At 39.1% G+C, this 21,463-nt stretch overlaps 1 protein-coding gene across 4 annotated transcripts in view; it reads right to left on the reverse strand.

Moving 5' to 3' along the window:
- ZNF592 (zinc finger protein 592) overlaps positions 1 to 21,463 on the reverse strand; it is a 65,350-nt gene that overhangs the window by 12,917 nt on the left and 30,970 nt on the right. For all 4 annotated transcript variants that reach the window (XM_072619876.1, XM_072619850.1, XM_072619870.1 and 1 more), the window contains exons 2-3: positions 10,002 to 12,331; positions 5,604 to 5,782 (exon numbers count right to left, since the gene is read on the reverse strand). In XM_072619876.1, the coding sequence (XP_072475977.1) occupies positions 5,604 to 5,782; positions 10,002 to 12,331 (2,509 nt within the window). The remainder of the gene's footprint in view (positions 1 to 5,603; positions 5,783 to 10,001; positions 12,332 to 21,463) is intronic.

A 21,463-nucleotide genomic window follows, 5' to 3' on the forward strand; every position in this document is an offset into this window, starting at 1 on the left:
AAAGAGCTTTCTCACTGACCTGTGAAGCTATCTTTGGCATTTGTGGGTTGAGCAATCTGGGAACTGCTACTGCTGCCAGGGATTCTGGCCCCTGAAGCCTGTTCTGGTTCTGTCCCTGTCGTGCTGTAGCCAAAGCCGGGCTGTGCTCCACTCCGCGCCTGGTGCAATAGACCTTTCCTGTCGGCCTACCAGGCTGTGTTGGGCTGGAAGTCTCTTTCACTTTGTCATTTTGTGGCTTCTGCTACTCTAGAATTTGTTTAGAGTCATTTTTTCCAGGTATTTTATGTGCTATGGAGGGGAGCTCCTATAGGTCTGTCCTTGTACTCCACCATCTTGGCTCTGCCCTCTCTAGTCACAGTCTTGAGAACCTAGAATAGGCTTTACCTCAAGAGTGGTTTCAAGCTATCATCACTCTTTAGATGATGGCCTGACTGTTAGACTGGATCAGCATCAGGTCAATAAATAACTACAGTATTAAAAAAACAACAACTTTATGTTAAACTACAGTATCAAATCAAATTCCTGTACTGTTTGTCCTCAGCCTACAAAAATAACTCATAATAATAATAATAATAATGACAGCTGAAATAGTATTTTAAGATTTATGAAATGCTTTACACATATTACCCTCATGAGAACCCTGTAAGATATATATATTTGGCAGGGAGGTTTGGATCTATAGTTTTATCAGAATGAGGAACTCCATGGTGCGCAAACTTCCTTCACCAAAGAAGGCTGGTAATTTTTATCTTCTGCCTCAGGCAGAAGACTAGCAAGTCACATGGTCACATCATTAGTATATGTTCAGTTCAGAACATGCTTGTTGACTCACAGATTCCTTACTTCAAGGTGAATCCCTGATCCCTTGTCATGCTGCCTTCTCTAAGTAAGCACATACCACAGATATGCTCAGAGTAAATGGCTCATTCATAATCACAATTATTAAGTATTGGAGGTGGGATTCCAACTCAGGCTTTTCCTGTTCCTAAATATAGTGCTCTTTGTACTATATCACATTACCTCACAACAAAATATTAATTTTACCTCCAGTGGAATGGACATTTTAAAGAGCAAGAATATGTATTCAGTAATTTTTTCTTTCATTGTTTCCTCTGGTAATCTTTTGATCTAGGGGCCAGGGAATGTGTTTCTGTCCTCGTAATCAGACCTAAAAGTACTAAGGGTATAGTGCCAACTAGGTGTTTTTTAGTCATGTCCAACTCTTCATGACCCCATAGACCATAGCATACCAGTACTGTCCATGGGGTTTTCTTGACAAAGATACTGGAGTGGTTTGTCATTTGCTTCTCCACTGGATTAAAGCAAACAGAGGCTAAGTGATTTGCCCAGAGTCACACAGCTACTAAGCATGTGAGGCCAGAAATGAACTTGGGTCTTTCTGACTTCAGGCCCAGCATTCTATCCACAATCAAGCTGCCTCATAGTGCAAATTGGCACAACTCATGTTTGAGTATGCCTTCCACACACAGAGATCACAACTGTTCCCCATCTTCTCGTCTTTATATCCCCAGTATGTTGGAAGCCTCTCTCAGACCTCTTAATCTCTCCAGGTACCAAAACAGTGCTTGGGATATTTGTTTTCTCTTATCCTCTGTAACTAGCCTACCTCCTTTCCTATCAAAGATACATATAGCCTCATAAAACTCACAAGACGTTAGACCTGGAAGGTCACTTACAGATGAGGAAGTTAAGGTCCTCAGTATCTTTTAAACCACTTTACCTAGGCAATATGTCTTTTCATTGCTCTTTGGTATACTTTTCACTTTGGATCTTCCAAGATCATGTGTTCCATGATTCAGCAATATACATCCCTGAGAGAATAACTGGTGCTAAGGAGAGGATTTTGCTGCAATGAAAAGTTTGGGATCATTAAAAGCAGTGTAAATTTTCCTAAATGCCTTCCTTTTCTACTCATTTCCAGGTCTACTTCACTTTCTACCTACAGCACTTGTCCAAGATTTTATATACATATGAATGCACATATGTACTATCTTCTCTCTCTCTCAACAGGTTACCCCCCTCAACCGTATGTCATAGTCTGGGCCCCAGACATTTTTTATCCATCATTTTGCAGTGTAGATGGTTAAAATGATTTATTTCACATTACAATCTGAAGGCGTTGTAGAGTTCCAGGGATCAATATAATTGGTATGGGGCCAGGTTATCAGCTGATCCATTTAGAGAATCTTGACATTGACAGGAAATCCCTTCCTTTGTTTGGTTTCTGTGTGGGATATCTACCATGAAACTGACAAAAAACTTGGGTGAGCACATGTTCCCCCTGTTTTACATTGGTCTTGATTTCAACAGCTGATGAATTAGTAAATAAAATTACTACAAAGTCCATCTGTCATAGCATAAACTGAATGTAGATATGAAAGCTACCATATTGAGACTCTCTACTCTGTGTTAGGCAAACGCTTTAAAAAAAAATAGACTATAGACATACACTTCTCAGAAAGTTATATGAAACTAATAAGTAATTCTTCGCATTGTGTGATATTCTAAAATTTGCAAAGGGCTGTCCTCACCAGTGCCCTGTTACAGAAAAGCAATCTGAACCTCTTGGGTTAAGCAGTTTGATCCGAGAGCAGATAGATGCTGGAAGTGAGATTTGAATACAACTCTGAGCAGCACAAGACCATTGATTCAGAGCTCTAAGTGAACTCAGAGGCCAAGAAGTCTAATGCCCTCTTGTTACAGATGAGGAAACAGAGGCTAAAGGGAGGAAGTCTGTTAGACAACATGTCCAAAAATAACCATTACTCTATGCAGCTTCTTAAAATGTGTGCTCTACTATAGAAAATTGGCTGTGAAAACTTGTTTGTCTTAAGTTCTCAAGGATATCCTTGATGCATGCATAAAATATTCATCATAAATATTTTAGAAAAACAAGACAGTAGTCATGAGTGGAAAGTTGACAGTGTCATCGTGTTTGAGATTTTTCAGTGGAACCACCACCTGTGATTTTTTTCCTTTCTTTTATAATCTTCCCCAGTTTGAGATATTTTGAAAATCCACCCCTGCATGCCTTTAAAACAGTGTCACCTCTAGCACAGATCACTTCTACATCTCAGGCCCACACTCCAGGTTCATGTTCTTAAATGCTTTCACTGATTCCACAAAAAGTATGTGAGGTACTCTGTTGTTGGGTGCAGAAATACAAACTCCCTGTCATAACCAGTGAAAAGAGACTGCTTTTAACAATCTAGGACATCCTTTTGTATTTATGGTTGCCTTTCCACTGGTATATAAAAATGTTTTCTGAAAGTCCTGGTTTGGCAAGAAAATCAAATATCCCATGAAATCAAACTTCTTATTACTTTTGGACAGAAAATGAAACCAGCTCTGCCCACTTCTTAATTCATTCAAGGAGAACTGTCAACATGTCCTTCCATTTATCACAAAATCTCAGAATTGGAATGGGTCTCCAAGTTCATCATCAAGTCCAACCCATCCCTGAAAAGGCTCCTCCTTTATGACACATCATACAAAAAAATCATCCTGAAAATTTCCAATGAGGCTAAGGGGCACTAGCTTCCAAGACAATATATCCCACCTTTAAACAGTGCAATTTGTTAGAAAGTTTTCTCTTATATCAAACCTAAATTTGCCTCTTTGCAACTGCCACCCACTGTTCTTAGCTCTTGCCTCAGAGGTTGGACAGAGTCACCCTTCCATGTAATAGCACTCCAAATATTTGAAGTTTTCATTTCTTTACACTTCTAAGTCTTCCCTTTCCCAGGTAAAATAGCCCTAGTTCCTTCCATCAAAGAGCAGAAATCAAAGCCTTTCAACATCTCTGGATGTTAGTCCTCTCTAGCATATTAATAACCTAGCTAAAAGGCAGAATCCAGAACTGAGCACGATACCCCAAATGTGTTTGGACAAGAACAAGTAAAGCAAGACTACTGGATAATGCACTTCTCCATGCAGCTTGCATTAGCTTTCTTTTGTCTGTCATATTAGGCTACTGGTTAATACAGAACTTACAGGGCACTAAAACATCTAAGATTTTATTCAGATGAAACTGTTGCTTAGCTAAGCCTACTTTGTCTTTCAAGTCATCCAGGTGAATATCTGGTCACTGGATCCAGATGCCTCAGGAGAATAAAATGAGGCTGGTGACCTTACTCAAAACACAGTTAGATGCAAATCATGTCATCATTTCTCTGATGTCATTGTCTTCTTCAAAAACGAAGGATGAACACAATCTGTGAACAGACCCAGGTGCCTGAACGGAGAGCTGGCTAGCTGGGTAACTCAGCTCATCCTCTCTTGTCTAGCAATGGCTAGAATTTATATATACAGCCTTAGGGTTTGCAAAGTGCTTTAAAAATGTCACCTCACTTTATCCTCACAATAACTCTTGAGAGATGGATGTCATCCTCCCCATTTTACAGATGAGAAAACTGAGGTACACGAGGGAAATGACTTGCCTAAGGTCACAGAGTTAGTAAGTGTCTGAAGCTGGATTTGAACTCGTCTTCCCAGATATCAGGTCCAGAGGTCTATCCACTGCATCACCTCACTGCCAAATGCTAGCCTTCCTCACTAGCCTCAGCTCATTCTGAGGTTTAACACACACTTAAACTGGTCTAAAAGGCCTTTGATATACTATTGTATCTTTATCTGCTTTCCTTCATGGAAAATCACTATCAACATATTAGAAGTTAGAATTTTAAAAACCAAGACAGTTTTGTCTTATTAGAGAATGTGGATTTTCTTCTATTTAGGATTTTGCTCACTTCTGATAAAGTGGCAAAAACTGACATGAGGGTCCTTAGCGTACAGTAGCTTATAGTTCCATTTGTTAAGAAAAACATTTAAAAACATTAAAAAGTAGGTTACATTAATAGACTTGTGATTGTTGCCAGAATCATTATTACTGTACAATGAACTGTACTATAAAAGGCCATCTAGGAATGCAGCACAATATATTGGAAGGAACACTGGGCATGGAGTTATAAGACCAGCAGAGCTCTGATAAGACTGCACTTAAGATTATTACATGTCAAACATAATTTTATAAGCAAACTAAGTTGCACACAATACATCAATGTAAAGCAACAAAGTAACTTCAGATATATAAAAGCAATTTTTAAAGTACTGCAAGTATTTCGATATTTTCCACAAATGTCCTTTTAAAAAAAAAAGACATATATTTCCATATACATCCATCTCCCTCCTCTTGAGAAAATGAAAATGTCTTACCAGTGCAGAGTATGCCAGTCCAGAGGGGGGTTCCTGAAGGCAGAGTCTTAGGTAATTAAGTCAGGCCTATGTAGAAACCTCATTCTTCAGGATAAGTGGCCGCATATTCCCACTACATCGGGCAGAACAGCTCCCTCACAACCACCCTCTCTTCCAAGAAACAGGTTTGTCCCTAGCTCCATATCCCTCACTCCCATCAGATGTCATTTGTCAGCCAAATGTGAGGGTACCTGCAATGCAATGTCTCTAGAGTCAGACCCTAATGCATCTCTCAAATCAGATGCCAGAAAGCAGTGAAGGATGGCCTTGGCTTAGAAAGATGCTACAGCAGCAAAAGGAAGGAGATGTAAAAGTCCAGCAGCACCTACCGGAAGCCCACTTTTCGGGCATAGTGCAGACAGTTCTCCTTCACATGGGTCTGGAAATAGGCCAAGCGGCAGAGTGCTCCACATTCTGGGCAACAGTAAGGAGACTTGTGTGCATGGATGCGCTGGTGGGCACAGAAACTACACTGGTTGGGCAGCATCATTTGACACACCTGACAAGTCTGGAAAGAAGAGAGAAGAGATCACAAAAGTCAATCATCTATAAGAAGCTTGTATTCCAGTTTGAATGAGCGGGCTTCAACACCACCTGACACAAAATAATGAAATAGCAAATCGAACTGCCTGGATTATCCACTCCTAAGCCAAGCTCAACATTTCTTCTCTTGTCTTTTAATTGTGCCCCTCCCTGACTTACTGATCATAAAACTAAACTGCACTTCCCTTAAGAGTAGGTGAACAAAGATAATGTAAAAACAAAAGATATCAATAGAATTAATTTTTAAAAATTTAAAGGGGAGTATAGTCTTCTGAAGAGCAAGATTCTCTTCCCACTAAGCACAGGGAAAAGCCATTCCTAAACCTCTTCTTCCTTACTCTGTTGAATTTCATAAATATCTGAGTCTCAGAATGCTGAACTTAAGATCTAACTGGGCCACTTTAGACACACACTTTAGACACACTAGACAGACCAAGACAATATCATGGATATTTTAGCTAAGCACTTGATAAAACATCTCATGCTATTCTAGTGAGAAAGATGAAGAGATGTGTGCTAAATGATAGTACAATTAGACAGATTCGGAACTGGTTGGATGTCTGGACTCAAAAGAGTGGCCATTAATAGTTCAGTATCAGCCTGGGCATAGGTGAACAGTCTAGTGTCCCAGAGATCTGGGCTTGACCCTAAGCTGTTTAAAGTCATTTTTAGCAGTGTCTTCAATAAAGGTATAGACAGTAATTTTATGAGATACCTAATACATTGGATAATAGAACAGGGATTCAAAAAGACCATGACAGGCTAGGACACTGGGCTTAACCTAGGAGAAGAGCTTCTATAGGATTAAATGTAAGTTCTCAAATTGATTTCAAAAGCACAAGATGAGGGAGCCATGGTTAGACAGCAATTTGTCAGAAAACAGGTTAGGAGTTTTTAGCAGGTCAGTGACGTGGTACAGTGGAAAGAGCAGTGGGCTCGGAGTCAAGGAGACCTGAGTTCAAATCCAATCTCAGACACGAGCTATGTGACCTTAGACAAGTCCCTTAATATCTCTCTGCCAGTTTCTTCATCTGTCAAAAGGGGAAAAATAATGGTACCTACTTCCCTGGGTTGTTGTAAGGATCAAACGAGAAAATCTTAGTAAAGCTCTGAGCAGAATGCCTGGTACATAGTAAGCACCATGTAAATTAAATGTTAGTTATTATTATTATTCAATAAGTCAACAGTGTGCCATGCCAAACCAAAAAGCTATTCTAAGGCTGCATTGAAAGCCAAAAGAAAAAGAAAGTGAAAGTTGCAAAGTAATCTTCCCAGGTCAGACAGTATCTACAGCACAGGGGTCAAACACCAGACCCACAACACTCCTAAGTGGCCCTAACTAGGTTAAAATGTAATCGGAAAATGTTTAACCAATTAAAAATGCAATAAGGCATAGATAATGTTAACTTGTGGCTTTCTAAGTCAATATATGGCCTTTGTTTCTATTTGAGATTGATACCACTGATCTAGAGCACTGTGTTCAGCTCCAGATACTACCCTGGTATGCTGTAGTATATATGAAGGGAGGCAACTGGAATACTGAAGAACTGATGTCCATGCCACATGAGGAATAAATGGCTGAGGGAAATGGGTACATTTTGCCTAGAGGAAAGAAGACTCAGGAAGGAAACTCTAGCTGGCTTCAAAGTCTGGAAAGACCCAGGTGTAAAAGGAAAGTAACTTCTCATTGGTCTCAGGATCCCTCAGAACCAGGAGCAAAGAGACAAACAGTCTGATGTCAGGAAAAAGTTTTCTAACAATTAGAACACCTCAAAGGCTGTGGTTTGGAAACTTTCAACAAAGATTGGAGGACAATTTATTTGATGTGCTGTACTCAGCATTTTTTTCCAGATATGGTTTGAATGAGATAGCTACTGAAATCCCTTCCAACTAGGAAATTCTGTGATCTCCCTAACTTAAAAGGAAAATGATTCTTTAGACCTTAGTGTCCTCATGTTCCATCTCCCAAGCTCCTAGTCTGACCTGACCTTCAGGGCAGGTCCATAATGCCTTACACAAAGTAGATAATCAAGATAATTTACTGCTTGACGTATTCCCTCTCTTCAGACTTCTTTATTAATCTCTTCTAAATCCAAAGACCTTTCTAGTTTCCATTGTTGAGCACCATTTCTCACCATTGAGGTTCCCTGAATCTGATTTCCTCACACAAGGTTGAAGAAAATCAGAACATCTAGAAGTTACCCAATTCAACCACAAAGACCTACAGACAACTCATTAAAATTGTGTTGGGGTCAGTGATCATCCTACTGTCTGTGTTTCCAGGTAGAAGAACTGTCATGGGTATGGCCTAGCCAAAGAATCAGTAAAGAGAAACTGTAGTTGAACCAGCAAAGAGTCAACTATTCCTAGCATACAAGAAGACAATTAGGGAAACTGATTTACTAATATCTCTGTTCAACATAGGTGCCTTTGAGGTTTAGGGAAAACATAAAAAACAGCAGAGATCACTTATGGATTCATTCTAGGAGGGGTTAGCTTCTCATGATGTGTAAGCCCCCAGAATGGAAAAAAAGAGGTACCAACCTATTCCTGCCTTTGATCCCTACCTAAGTACTCTGAGCTTACCATCTGATCTGGAACTGAAACACATAGCTATCAGCTTCAGCCCTCAGTTCCTGAAATGGAATCTTCCCTTCTTTTGAATATAGAAAGGAATAATGGGCAGGGGAGGGAGAGTATGTACAATAAGTACCAAGATGGAAAAAGCTTCTCGTAGGGATTTCCTGGGGACATTCACACAAACTATTCCCCACACTTGGGATGAATTCCTGAATGTCCACCTCTCCCTTCAAGGTTCAATTCAGGTGTCCCTTCTATAGGGCCTTCCCAGATCTCCCTAGTTACTACTCTCACTCCCACCTACATTTTCTTCATACTATGCTTATCACATATGGGTTTTAACTCCCCAGCATACTGTAAACTCCTCGAGTGCAGAAATTGTTTTATTTTTGTCTCTGTATGCAATGTGTCTGGGACTAAATAAATAGTAAATGAATATTTGCTGTTATAGTGGGAGACCAAAAATATGTCTGCTAAATATCTGAGAGAGGAAAAAAACTGAAGAAATGAAAGATCTAGGTATAAGATAAATATGGCTTTACTATAATTACTTGTCTCTCATCTGCCCTCCCCCCAACACACACACTTTGTACTGGCTGCCCCAGGAACCTTAGGTTTCACTAGAAAGACCAGGAAAGTTTATTAAGAATTTAGAACAGGCTGCTATGAGATGAAGAAGAAATAGCTTTATCTTATCTTTGCTCCTGGGATACACAAACCTCAGCTCACAATGTAGGATGAACCCTAGCTAAGGAATGGAGGGGAATTATGCCCTAGTGAGAAAGGATAAAGGAAAAAAATGAAAATGGCTGATTACCTACACACACAATGATACACATTCATCAAGCGACCTCAGTTGGTCAATCTAGAACCCTGCTTCAGAGAGATGTCTGTGACAGGATAACAGCAATGAACTCATCACTCAAAGAGCTTCTTCCCCACATCAAATCAAGGATAACTAAGAATGCAAAAAAGGTGACAGAGGTTTGCTTCCATGGGTGACAAGGAAAGACAATTTGCTCAGACCACAGTGAAGAACAGCCTGAACAAGACTTCGCCTCAGAACTCAGAAGGCAACAAGTTATTTATACGAATTCTATCCACATTCACATTAGACTCAGGCGCTCCCTTCTCTGAAAAATAAGCACATCCACTATAAAGCTAGAAGAAAAAAAGAATGAGATTTTCATTCTTATGTGGAAAGGTTATAGCAATTATGGGCTGAAGGGGGAAATGTAGTGAATGCAGCTGAGGTGAGATGGGTTGTCTCTACAGCAAAGAAGCTCCATCCTGGTTCTTGGCTAGTGAGGCAGTGCTCAAGATACCATCCCTGTCACATCAAAAACTGTCCTGGAGTGGAGCAGAACTAGAGGAGAAATCAACCAGCCTGTACTTGCAATTTACACAGGGATGTTCCTCAATCACACAGAGGTGACTTTTCCCAAGAAAAACCAACCACATTAAGAAATGAATTTCTAAAGCCTTAGTGTTCTCCCTAAGAGATCATAAACCAAGATTATATGCCCATTTGCTTGTTACTGCAGCCTTTATTCACACACTTATTGCCGATGAGCCAGGAAGCCTAATTTGCAGAGCTCACTTACCAGACCTTCAGTCTCCTCGGTTGTCCTCTGGTAATGAGAAGCCAGGGCTATATAATCCTGTACTTGCTTGTTACATTCAAGACACTTGACCCCATACCGGACAAGTCTTAGTGGGTCTGGGTAGAGTGGCATTGCAGGGGCAGCAGGGTTGATGTTCCCAGGAACTGGACTGGCTTTAGGAGAGACAGGGAGAGGTTGGGGTGCTGGTGCTGGGGAGTTTGCAGGGGGCTGTGAAAACATTTGGTCTGCAGAGATGGGTTTCATGAGTAGCTGGGAGCACTGCATAACAAGTCCTTTGCTCTTATGGTCGCGGGCATGTTTTAACAGGCTGCACCTGTTGTAGAAGAGCAGGGTCTTAGAGCACTGAGTACACAGAACCTCAATGTGGACACTCCTCCGGCCATAGTGCTGGCTCAGGCTCTTCTCTAAGGCAAATGCATCCCCACACTCCAGGCAGGAATAACCACTGGATGGCAATCGAATCTTGCTTTCAGCAGGGGGGCTGAGGTTTGGGGCATATATGGGCACAGGATTGGCACCATGGAGAACTTTATTAAAGACCTCCACCACCACAGGAGCAGCCTTTTTCACCTGGTGGACAAGAGACACTGACATCTGTGTTAGCTGAGATTGGCTCCGTCTCTGCACAGAGGACTTGGCAGCAACAGATGCAGCAACACTGTGAGGGACCAAATTCAGGTTTGCCAGATGCACAGCTTTGGGGAGGAGGCTGGCAGGGGCCACAGGAGATGCTGGCACTGTCAAGTTTTGCTGTTGCTGCTTTTTGCTCGGCTGAGGGACCACAGGTGTCACCTTTGTAACCCTGCTACTAGAGTTGAGGCAAGGTGATGAAGTTTCATCAGGCTTGCTCATGCTTTCATCTCCTTTGCCATCCTCCTGGGGGCTCTTTGCATCCATGACAGACCCTGAGAAAAGGTCATCTGCAGTCTGGGTAGAGATGCTACAGGTCTCACACTCTGGTAAGTCCCTGGGTGCCACTGACGGAGAGAATCTAACGCCGGTCTCCTCTGCAGCGGCGCTGCCCACGGGGGACCCAGCTGGAGACTTACTCAGGTCATCTGGGTCTGGCAAGATGCTCGTGACAGTTCTCTTAATTTCCCCCGATGATGTCTTAATGGTTTTGATCCTCACTTTGGGAATTGCTGGTGGGGAGCTGGCTGCCACAGATGGGGATCCTTTGCCGCTGCTGTCGCTGCAGACGCTCCGAGGGCTGTCTGGAGGCTTGATGCTTTTTTTTGTGGTCTCTGTTGGGCTTCTGGGACTCTTTGGTGATTTGGGCATTTTGGGGCTACCCTTAGAGCCTTCTCTAATAGGCCCTAAATGCTCTTTTGTAATACTAGCCTTATCGTCCTTTGAAATACCAGCCACTTTTTTGGCCTGAAGGGCCACCAAAGCTGCAACACAAGAAGACAACTTCGAATGAGCTGGTTTAAGGCGCTGTCGTGGAGGAACTGATGAGCAAATACTGAGCTCAGGGACAAGACCTTTGGGGTCCCCAGTTTTATTGCCAGGGACGTTATTGAATGCCAGAGCTTCTCCAAAGAACTCATCTTCATCTACCAATTCCTTCTTACATTCTACCACCTTCTCAATGGTTTGATCATGTTCCTTCTCACTAGCAATCAGATCACTTTCCTGGTGGTCCTGGAGTTCCATCTTTTCTTCTTTCTTGCAGTAGTGATCAAACATACTCAGTTCTGGAACAGGAAACTTCCCAAGCACCTCCAGCGCTGAAGTCCCTGTGGAGATGTATACAGATGGTGGGGGGAAGTAAGGGCTTTCAGAATGCTTCTGTTTCTCTTCAAACCCATTGTCTTTGAGAGCATCATCCGGCTCTGGACTGGAGATTGGGCTGAACTGGCTAAATGTTGGTAAAGGCTCTGACTTCGGTGGTTCCAACTTGTCAGAGTAACTCCTACCATGATCTCCATTCATAAAACTTGAATCAAATTTCCCATAGTTATGTCCCAGGCCATGGGGATCTGGGGGAAGTTCAGGGCCCCGAAAGCCATTATGTAAAAGGCTGGGGCTAACGTGGCCTTTCTCTGCTTCAAATGATTCTTGACGACTGGTGTTCTTAACAATGACACTCACAGCTGGGGCATCAGGAGCTGACCCTGAATGAGTCAAGGACACACTTTCATCCATACACATTCCTGCTGGTTTCAGAGGACTTTCATTCTCCTCACTGGTGGCCTGGATTGCCTCCTTGGCATCAAGGCTAGTTGGGTCTGGGATGTCAAAGGCGGCCAAAAGGTCATCAAAATCCGGGGTTTTCATGTCCCCCATGACTGGAAGCTGGATGCCAGCTATAACACAAATAAAGAATGAGGTTAGTGAGTGCTTGCTTCAGTGGTCAGGATCACTCTAGATACTGACACTAGAACATCTATCTGGAACAAACTAGCAAACAAGAACTCATCAAAATTGAGTGATAAAAGGCAATAATTCCATTTTTATGAGCTTCCTAGGGAAAGAGGAGCTGGGAGAAAATATATTTACTTTTAAAACAGATCCTGAATCCAAAAGAAAGGGTGTTAAGTCTGAGACTGGACTGAAGGGCACTCATACTACTGTTCTCTCAAGGAGACTCAAATTCCAACATGAAATAAATCATTCATTCCAAAGATGTACATGACTCCACCCTTAAGAAAACTTATGATGTGGCACTTTCTTTTCTTAGGAAAAAGTCTAATTCTTACTTTAAAAGCAGTTATTGCTATCACATGCTAATTTACTCTTATTAATTAAATTAGTAGAAGCATGACATAACATGGTGGATAAGAACTTGGCTTCAAGTCAGAATAGTCTGGATTTAAAGTCCTGCCTCAGATACATACTGGCTGCAAGACCCAGGCAAATTACTTCACTTTACAAAACTACCAGACTCTGCGATTACAGTTGCAGATCTGCATTAGGAGAGCGTGTTTCCTTTAGAAGAATTCCAAACACCAATGAAATTAGAGGACCCAACCAAAAAAAATTACATGGCTAATTACATTATCACCTAAGTTCAATACTAAAAGAATTTGCTTAATATAATTTGCTATTCTCATTCAATAAATTACCTTCACAGTAGCACAGTAGCACTTTGTATCCCAGTAAGTCAATATTCTCAATCCCTCTGGTTTCATGCAAAATGTTTTAGAGGTAAAAGTTTATAGAAATAAGTAGCAAAATGGCTATATACGTATATGTGTGTATGTACACACACACACACACACACACACACACACATACATATAAGGTCTCCAATTTTCAGGAGTAATTAGAATATACAGGTCTGGAAAAGACTTGAGAGGCATTATAATATAGAAGAATACTATATTTGCAGTTAGAGGTCCTGGGTTCAAATCTCAGTTCTACTAACAAGTCCCTTTCCTTCTAAACTTCACTTTTCTAACCAGTAAAATGAAGGAATTAAACTAGAAAATAACTTTCAATTCTAAGTCTTTGATCCTAGACTTGGACTTTTAAAAATTTGTTCAAGCTCAGTAGTGTAGTATTTGATAAACCCAAAGACCCCAGCTACTGGGGCTAAGAACTCATTGTTCAACAAAAAAATGCTAGGAAAGCTGGGAAGTAGTGTGGCAGAAACTAGGCATAGACTAGTATCTCATACCTTATATCAAGATAAGTTCCAAATGGATACATAATTTAGATATAAAGGGTGACATCATAAACAAATTAAGGGAGCAAGGTAGAAACTGCATTTCAGATATACGGATGAGGAAAAGTTTATGATTAAACAGGTATGGAGAGCATTACAGAAAATAAAATGGAAAATTCTGATGACAAAATTTAAGAGTTTTTGTACAAATAAAAAACAATGTAGCTAAGCTAAAATTTAAAGGGAAACAGGTGGGGGGAAAAATCTCCGTGGCACATTTTTCTGATAAAGGGCTCATTTTCTTATTCAAATTTTTAAGAGGCATTCCTCAATGGATAAATGTCAAAAGCTATGAACAGGTTAGTTTCTAAGAAAGAAATCCAAGCTAACCATAGCTATGTGAAAAAGTATTTCAAATCACCAATAATTAGAAAACTGAAAATTAAAGAAACATTGAGAGTCCCTCTCATACATAATAATAGTAAAGTTGAAAAAAAGAGGAAAACAATAAATATTGGAAAAGCTGTGAGAAAACAGGCACATTAGCACACTGCTGGTAGAGTTGTGTATTGGTCCAGCTTTTCTGGAAAGTGATTTGATCTGATCCAAAAATTATTTTACAATATATTATGCCCTATCACCAGACCTATACTCTGAAGAGAACAAAGGAAAAAAAACTGACATGTGGACAAAAACATCTACAGCAGTTCTTTTTGGGGTGGCAAAGAACTGAAAACCAAGGAGTGCCCATTAACTGGGGAATGGCTAAACAAATTATGGTACATGACCACTGCACTCTAAGAAATGGCAAAATAGTTCAAACAAACTTGAGAAGACTTGTATATCAGTCATTAAACATTTATTAAGCATCTACTTTCTAATGATAATAATGGCCAGCATTTATATAATACCTACTACGCACCAGACACACTGTGCTAAAAGCACATTACAAATATCTCATTTGATCTTCAAAACAACCCTAAGAGGTAGCTACTATTATTATTCCCATTTTATAGATGAGAAAACTGAGGCTAAGTGACTTGCCCAAGGTCATACAGCTAGTGTCTAAAGCTAAATGTTCATTCAAAACTTCCTGAACCCAGACCCAGTCCTCCATCCATTATACCACCTAGTGGTTGAACCAGAATAATGTGCACAATGACAACACTGAAAAAACAAGTAATCTTGAAACACTTAAGAATTGTCATCAAACCAAGGACCAAATACGATTCCTGAAGACCAATAGCAAACCACTCTACTCACCTCCTGAGGCGGAGGGAACGGCCTCAAGCTGCAGAATGACACATTTTTGGACACAGTCAATGAGGGAATTCATTCTACTTAGCTCTGCATATTTGCTGTAAGGATTTAGTTTTTCTCTTTTTTTATTCAAGGTGTGTGGGGGGGAGGGGTAGATAAGTGAAAGAAATAGAAAATAATTTTGTTTCTTTTCATTTAACAAAATTTAAGTTTTAAAAATCTCTCTAACGAAAGAAACTGTATCTGTTTTAGCATGATTGTAAGAAGAAAAGCTACGAAAGAACTGGAAACAAAGTGACCGTCTGCACAAAGTAGCTATATGGATGGAGAAGAATATTTCTGCACTATAAGAAAGGACAAAACTTGGCAAGACCTACATGAACTGATGTCAAAACCAGTTTTTTAAAATGATCTAAACAATGACCACAACAAAATAAGACAAAGCACAGTGAGCAATCAGTTCTCCAGTGCGGGTCCTGCCTCTTGGCAGGAAAGTGCTGAATTAGAGGGAGAGATTTTTCAGATATGATCCATGTGTTTATTTGTTTTGCTTCGTGATATTTATTTATTGTAAGGAAATGTTCAATTGGGCAACGAAAGAGGAATCAGTAGGAAGTGACAGTGATAATATATTTTCAAAAAGCATTAATAATAACATTAAAAATGAAAAAGAGAAGCTGTGGAGCTGTTCATTGTGGAGGGAACCTTTGCCCCAAGGGGAAAAATGACTATGATACATTTACACCAGCCACAAAGACAACTGGCTCAAATCTGTAGCAGTTAAAAAAAAAATGCCATCTTTTACCTGTACCTGTTCTGTCTTTTTTTTTCTACATTCATTTCAACATCCTGCATTCCTTAAGAGTTCATATATTTTAAGACCAAATTTAAGATGAAAAATCTACTTGAATTAGGGAGAATGAAGTGGGGCAGGGGCTATGAAAAGGGTAAGGAAAAGGGAAGATTTATATGATGCCAAACCTATGGCACTGATAGATTTTTTCCTTTAAAGAACACATTTACATTTAAAGAATAATTAATTGCTTGCTCAGGAGTTCTTATGAAATGTAGAAAAATAATCTTCCAACTGGGAAGCTCCATAAGTATAACATGTAATAATGTTGGGTAAAGACCATCTTGGGAAGCCATGTGCAAGTTGAGTTGCTTCTATTCCCCCCCACCTCAATTTTTTCTAAGACAACAAAATGGAGGGGTAGAGAGAAGAGCAAAGCTGTACAGAAAAAGGTAACTTTCCTGCTGCAAAGATGATACAGAGACTTGAGGTTCCTAGGATAAGCAGAGAACAATTAGAGATAGTGATCAGTTACTAAGGAAATTAAAGGGAAGAGCAGGAAAATCTTGGCTATTAAACAGTAGAAAGTATTGTATGGATTTTTTAGTTGAAGAGCTGATACTAGTATGCAGGGTATGAGCTTAGGCTGGACAAAAACCATTGGTGGCTTCAAATTCTAAGAAATAGGTCAGAATGAATGAAAATTTTCTACTTAGACTTACTAAGAAAAACCAGAGTTAAATTAAATAGTGATTAATAATAGTTGGATTTACGCAAGTAGGATATCTGACAACTACATGTTTAAACTTTCTCTAAACTGTGTATCATGTCGTTTGAAAGTAGAAATCAATATCTATGCTATTTTAAATAAAGTTATATTTTTATTTTTTAAAAGTGTAATTAAGTAGATCTGGGCTACATACCTTTTTCCCTCCAGTTCAAAGCATGTCTGCCTAAAATTAGCCTGCAAGTATACTTCAGGTCACCCAAACTCGTTACAAACCTTCAACATATCTAAGACTGAATTTGTAAATCTAAACTTTTTAAAGTGAAAGCAAACAGTGAAAGAATACAAATTAAATTCCACATTCTGCCATTAGCGAAGAAAGAAAAGAAATCCATCGTCTAAATTACTTTGAAGGGAAATTCAAAACAACCACAACAAAGAAAGTAAATAACCTACTGGGAACTAGCCAACATATTTTTAAATACAGTTCTCATAAAGGGAAGTAACAAATCATGAAAATCAATGTAACCACTTAGTTATACAAAAGTTACAATAAGAAATGAAAAGGAGATACCAGGACACAACTAATTCTTTAAAATAGTTTACCTCCTAAACTATTTTAAAGTGGTATAATAAAATGGAATCCTTTGTTTTTCTGCTGTGAACAGGAAAGGTTGATCACAGAATGGCTTCTGATTGTGGGTTGAACAGACCAGTATGAGAGTTCCACAATCAGCTCTTGTGTCTTGTGTATCATTATTCTCCTTTACAGATGTAAAAAGAGATGATCAGAAATCTTTTGTTATTTGCCTAAAATCACATAGCTAGAAAGTGTCAAAGTCTTCATTTAAACCCAGTTCTTTTCACTTAATTCCTGGGCTCTTAATCCCCAGCTTTACCACTTAACTCTGAAATCCTGGAAAAATGACATCCTCTCTCCATCTTGGATTCATTAACTTTAAGATAAAGGAAACTGGACTAGATGGTCTCTAAAGTTCGCTTCAGCTTTAAATTTCTATAATTTTACAACCTGCAGACATACCAGATTTTGAAGAATTCCAGAAAAAGGGATCTAAAATGATCAAAGCAATAAGAGACTTCATTTTTAAGAAAAACTTTTTTAAAATAGCCTTTTATATTCTAGAAGGGCCAAAAAAGAAAAAAATATAAACTTGTTCAGCAAATTCCAAAACATTAGAATAAGAAGACATCCTTAAAAGATGGGAAAAGTTGCTTTTTAACAAGTAAAAGTACAATTTTGCAATCTTGGCAGCAAATTTATGGAACCTGTTGTCCCAAGAAGTGATAACAGCTAAAAATATAAATATACTAATGACCCACCAACTTGAAATTAGAAGTAAATAAAAAAGGACTCTAAACAATAAAAGGGGAGTGGGTGGGAGGGAATCACAAAACCCATGCATTTTTTTAACTTGAGCCAAAGTCTATTGATTTTGAATTTTATGTAAATCTTAGCTTATTGATTTAATAAGTTTGTGTGACAACATCTAGCAGTTCCTAGTTAGAGCAAGAGTAAATCTGAGAGGCCTGTGGGGTGAAGGGAGAACCAACACACTAAGTGACAGATGACAGTAGGAGTGAAGGAAAGAAATCTACATTAAAAGAGCACAAGCTAAGTAAACCCTTCAATACTTTCAAAACTGTAATAATGTAGAATCTTAAAAGTCACATATCCCCAGTATAATAGCATATATTCATTAATAATGAACCTACGTCAATATTTTATGTTTTTGCTAAAGCAGGAAAATAAGTAATTAATTTTAAAATTCAAGCACTGAACAGCATGATGTTCAGCAAAGAGCACTGGACTAGCCCTTGGAAGATCTGGGCTCTGACACCAACTTTCTATCTGACCTTGGGCACAGTTTCTTCAATTGTAAACTCAGAAGGTTATTTAGATTTTGGTTAAAGCCCCATCTAGCTCTACTGTCATATGCCTTCAAGGGTTTTTCTAGCTCTACAATTCTAAGATTCTAAACTATTTTAAAGGAAAATAAACAAATCCAAATTGCTTTCTACAAGGACTGGACCAGTGCACAACTCCATCAATCACACATTTGTGTGAGTAATTTCCCACAACCCCTCCTACATTAATGATTGCCAACTTTTATCACATTTGCTAATTTGCTGGGTGTGAGGTAAAATCTCAGAGCTGTTTTGATTTGCATTCTCTTTATTAATAACTATTAGCATTCTTTAACATATTATTAGTACATTTTCAATTTTTTTAGAATTATTTATTTTAAAAAATATATCTGATCCAAAGATTTTTCCCAGGTGAATGTTCCCCTTCTTATCCTAGTTGTATCAAGAGACAGAAGAGAAAGGTATGTTGGGAACACCAAGAAAAGACCTGCTTTGGGAACTGACTAGATACAGTAGGTGGGCAGACATGTATGAAGACATTAGGTTTTTTTCCTAAGCTGGACAAAGCTGCACTAATTTCTAATCTTATAATATCAATGGTTAGCTTCCTTCCTATGTGGTCAGACCCCCAATTAAAATTTTCTTTGATTCATATATTCATATATTCACTTTGTAGTATAGTGTGTTTCATGACTCAATTGACAAGATACAGTTTCATATTTCTATTATACTTGAAACATCTGAAACCTACATCAAGATGTTATTTTCTGTGGTGTACAGTCACAGAGTAACAACAGAGTGTAGGCAAAATGCTAAATCCAAAACGGTTAGCTACTTCTCATCAGGCTTTAGGAACTTCTCTCTCCTCCACTAGTGTTTTTTCTCTAGTAACTAGACACCCAGCACCCTTCTATTGTTCTATTGTCTTCTGATTCCAAACCTTCCACTACACACAAGTCAGTAAACCTCTTAAATGCTTCATGTTCCAAAATTATCTCTCCACGCTTTTTCCTCCCTCCCAAATGTTACTAGCCAAAACTTCCATTCCAGAAGAGCTTTTAGTTTTTTAATTTAACCATCCCCACGGAGATACATGCATTATTCAAATGTTTTCTGGTTTTTACTGATGCCTTTTATTTTAATATCACATTCATTTCCAAATACATTTTCTCTTCTTTCTGTAATCTCCTTTGTCATATGCATTTTAAGTGAAGTTTGTTATTATGTATAGGAAATATTTTTTAACAAGAGGCCTGCCCCAGACTTAATCAGTCTTCAAAAACTACTGCCCTGACATTCTACATCAGGACTAAAATTGTTTGAGGGGCCATAGGGTTACTCTCCCTTGTGGGCTTCATTTTCCAAAGAAAGGAATCATTTTAAAAGAACATCCTTTATAATTAATCAGAAAACAAAAGTTGGTTTTTTGCTTAAATGTCTCAATTCATCAAGGAATTACAAACAGAAGAGACATTTTTACTATCCCTGGGATGTAAAAGCAGTAGAGTTGGGGCCAGTAGAACAGCATCTCATTCCAGTTCTACCACCAACTAGTTGTGCAGCCCAGGACAAGTGAATTCTCCTCTTTGGGTCTCTGTTTTCTATGACAAAATGAAGGAGGTAGACATATTAGGGTCTTTGACTCTTCCATCTTAAAGAGTCTATGACCACAATCCCTCTCCATTCTCTTGGAATAGGGAAATGGCACAGAGACTACCGAGGGTATCCTCCTACCTTCTGATACCCTTTCTGCCATCCTCATCCTTTCTCCTAAAACCCAGCAGAGAAATACCCATAAATTACTGCCTGAGACCACACTCAGAACCACCACAGAGCTAGTGACTTCAGTTATGCATTTTCAAGTGGCATCACACTTGTCAGCAAGAATATCCCCCGTGTAACTGAGTTTGACTGTAATTTTTAATCCTTTCATATCATCCTATCTGGGGTAAACCAACCATCAATAGTATGGAGCCTGAGAAGATGTTCCTGTGGACAAACTACTGAAAAGGTACAGGAGATAAGCAAAAGAGACACATGTCTAAGGCCAAAGTCTCAAGAGCTCTAGTAATTATAGCAAAGGGAATCTAGCCATCAAATACTCCTAAACCTAGACTGACAGTCTACCAAGCAATCCTCTCATAATATGTTCCCTACTACCAACAATCAAGAAAAAGAATACTAGCATAAATGGCTCACTGGTTTAACAAAATTTGGTACTCTGTTATAATATTCTGCCTATAATTTCTTCCTTGGTCTTATTTTCTCCATCCTAGTAGACTTCCCTTTCTCTCCATTATTTTTTTATTCTCCCAATTTGTTATTTTCTGTAGCAGCTAGCAGACAAAACACCTTTTTTTGGGTGACTACCACCAACCATAGCCCATAAGACATGGTGGAAATTTTAGACATCTAGAAATGTTACAAAATGAAAAGAGTTGGGAAATACTTGAGCAGAGGCTGAATGCGGGCAAAACACAACACAAGAATTCAACTGACCCAGGCTAAAAACAACACTCTGTCCTCCTTGAGGCTTGAAAGTAACAAGAAAACTGTGACAAGGCCCTGTCATTACCACTTTAAGTCATTTGCAATACCTGTCTATCCCAAGTTAAGGTTAGGAGAGCAAGGATATGATACCACTTTCTTAGTTAATCCTGAAGGTCTAATTTCCATTGGGAAAGCCAAAACAAAATATTTGTTTCAGAATCTAGTAATGTTTGGAGATATTAACAGATTTTTCAAAGGGTGAGAAGAAGAAATGGACTATGTCCTATGTCTCAGGAGTAAGTCCATAAGAAGAAATTCACCAAAGTTTTGTATGCCTCACTATATCATGGTGGTGGCTCTGAGTTGTTGAAATATATGCAAAGGGGCATAAGGTTTGGCAAGTCCTATCCAGCTGGAAAGGCTTCCTATAATAAGCCAAATCTTCACTTATATCATCAACTGTTTGCTGCCCTAGGACCAGATTAACTAAGTTTGGAGAAGCTTATCAATAAAAGGATAACCACAAAATGACTAATTTTTGGCCACAGCAACTCAAAGATTCTACTAAGCATAGAAGGGCAATGATCTTCAATGGCAGAAAAAACACCCCTATCAAAGAAATCATGGTTGGGGGGGAAGGAAATCATGGATTCTAAAATTATCCATAAGGTCAC

This window comes from Notamacropus eugenii, chromosome 1, assembly GCF_028372415.1.
Source record: "Notamacropus eugenii isolate mMacEug1 chromosome 1, mMacEug1.pri_v2, whole genome shotgun sequence".
In the NCBI taxonomy this organism is placed as follows: domain Eukaryota; kingdom Metazoa; phylum Chordata; class Mammalia; order Diprotodontia; family Macropodidae; genus Notamacropus; species Notamacropus eugenii.